General features: G+C 41.5%; 1 protein-coding gene across 1 annotated transcript in view; it reads left to right on the forward strand.

Moving 5' to 3' along the window:
- Positions 1 to 1,156: 1,156 nt before the first annotated feature.
- LOC119588772 (ferritin subunit-like) overlaps positions 1,157 to 1,635 on the forward strand; it is a gene marked incomplete in the record, with an annotated part of 3,468 nt that continues 2,989 nt past the window's right edge. Inside the window, 1 exon segment of the mRNA XM_037937413.1 lies at positions 1,157 to 1,469. Coding sequence (XP_037793341.1) covers positions 1,433 to 1,469 — 37 coding nt within the window.

Genomic DNA, 1,635 nt, shown 5'->3' on the forward strand with positions numbered 1-1,635 from the left:
ATTCATCCATCTATCCCTTTCCCTCCTTGTAAAGATAATACACTGACCGTCAACCAGTATGTAACTTGAATGTATATTACTTCATTGTGCCTATAACAACATCACAGTGCATCCTTCATTTTAACACTAGGATTCCGGGCACACCAACCGACTTAACAAGTAAGATCTGTCAACTCATCATTGTTGGGCAACCATGAACCATGATTCACTGGGATGCCCAGAGCAAGAGCAGAAGGTCATAGTGATAGAAGGAAATCTGAGAAAATGAAGGGCATTCCCAGGGCCGGATTTATACACAAGCTAAAAAAACAACAACTATAGTTTGGGGCCTCGCGTATCGTGGGGTCTTCAGTGTTTTAATGACGTTTCAGAATTGATTGTATATTGCACCTTTATGCGTCACTCCTTTGTTTGGCATATTGAGTAAACGATAACATTTTCAAGGTTTACAAGACCCTTATTTTCAAGAGCCCCCAAGCTTAGGGACTCGCCAAGTCTAAATCTGCCCCTGGCAATACAGAATCGAAACAAAGGATTGTATTATTGAGGATACAAGGTCATAGGATAAAGAAATGGGATTGGGGCTGTAGGAGGTGGGTATGTATACTGATTACAAATGAAGGACTCATGAAGAAGCCAATTTACAAAATCCCTTCGTTAGAATTGAGGTCAGGGAACAAGGATAAGATTTGCCTCGCGAGTCATGAGTACTTGTTTTTGAGGGGAGACTTCACTTTTCTGAAATGGGATATTATTAAAATATTAAGTGAATAATCTTGTTTGCGTGTAACTTTTCAGAGCAAATCCAAAATAGGTAAACAAAGTACAACCTCATCTAGGTACTTGTGTCACAGGTTATATACAATTATACAAGATATACAAGCTGTAGATGAACATGAACTTCATAGGCATAAATAGTGGAGCAGTTACACAAAATTATGTTTTATGAAGGCAGTCACCTTTATAGGGATTGAGTAGCATTACATATTTATTTACTCATATTCACGTAAAACGTTTACATATCACGGGCATAGAGACTGAATAACGTGAAGTGCGCGTGTGCGCAAACCAAAGAGTCGTGTAGCGCGACGCCTCACCGTGGTGGCCTGGCAGCCTGAGCCTGGCAGAGGGTCCCTTACGCGGCCGCCCCTCCAGTACATCTCGTCCATCGTCCGAGAAAAGCTATCGCGCATTCAGTGTAGTGCCGTAGCTATCCCGACGATTCATATACCTAAGTTGATTATCACTGTCTCTCTTATCTCTGTTTCACGTACGCTGACCTGACCTTATCATCAGCCACTACATCTGGAGCACCGTAAGTCAGACACTGATTAGACAGACGCCTTGACGTCCACCAAAGCAGGACCAGCCCTTCAGGAATAAAACCACCTCAAAAGACCCATCTCTCGAGAATCACTTGAAAGGAACCACCATGGCACGCTTTCTTCTGGCTTCAGTGCTCATCCTTGGTAAGTTATTTAAATTTCCCCAGTTTGCATTTCCTCGATTTTCTTTTATATACTTTACTGATATTACTTACGGAGCTTATGCTGATTAAATGTTTAATGGAATATCGTGTGAACCTGAGATGCAGTCAGTTTTTGATAATCGAAGCTTTTGAATTAGTTTCATAGC

The sequence above is a fragment of the Penaeus monodon genome, chromosome 24 (assembly GCF_015228065.2).
Source record: "Penaeus monodon isolate SGIC_2016 chromosome 24, NSTDA_Pmon_1, whole genome shotgun sequence".
Taxonomy (NCBI): domain Eukaryota; kingdom Metazoa; phylum Arthropoda; class Malacostraca; order Decapoda; family Penaeidae; genus Penaeus; species Penaeus monodon.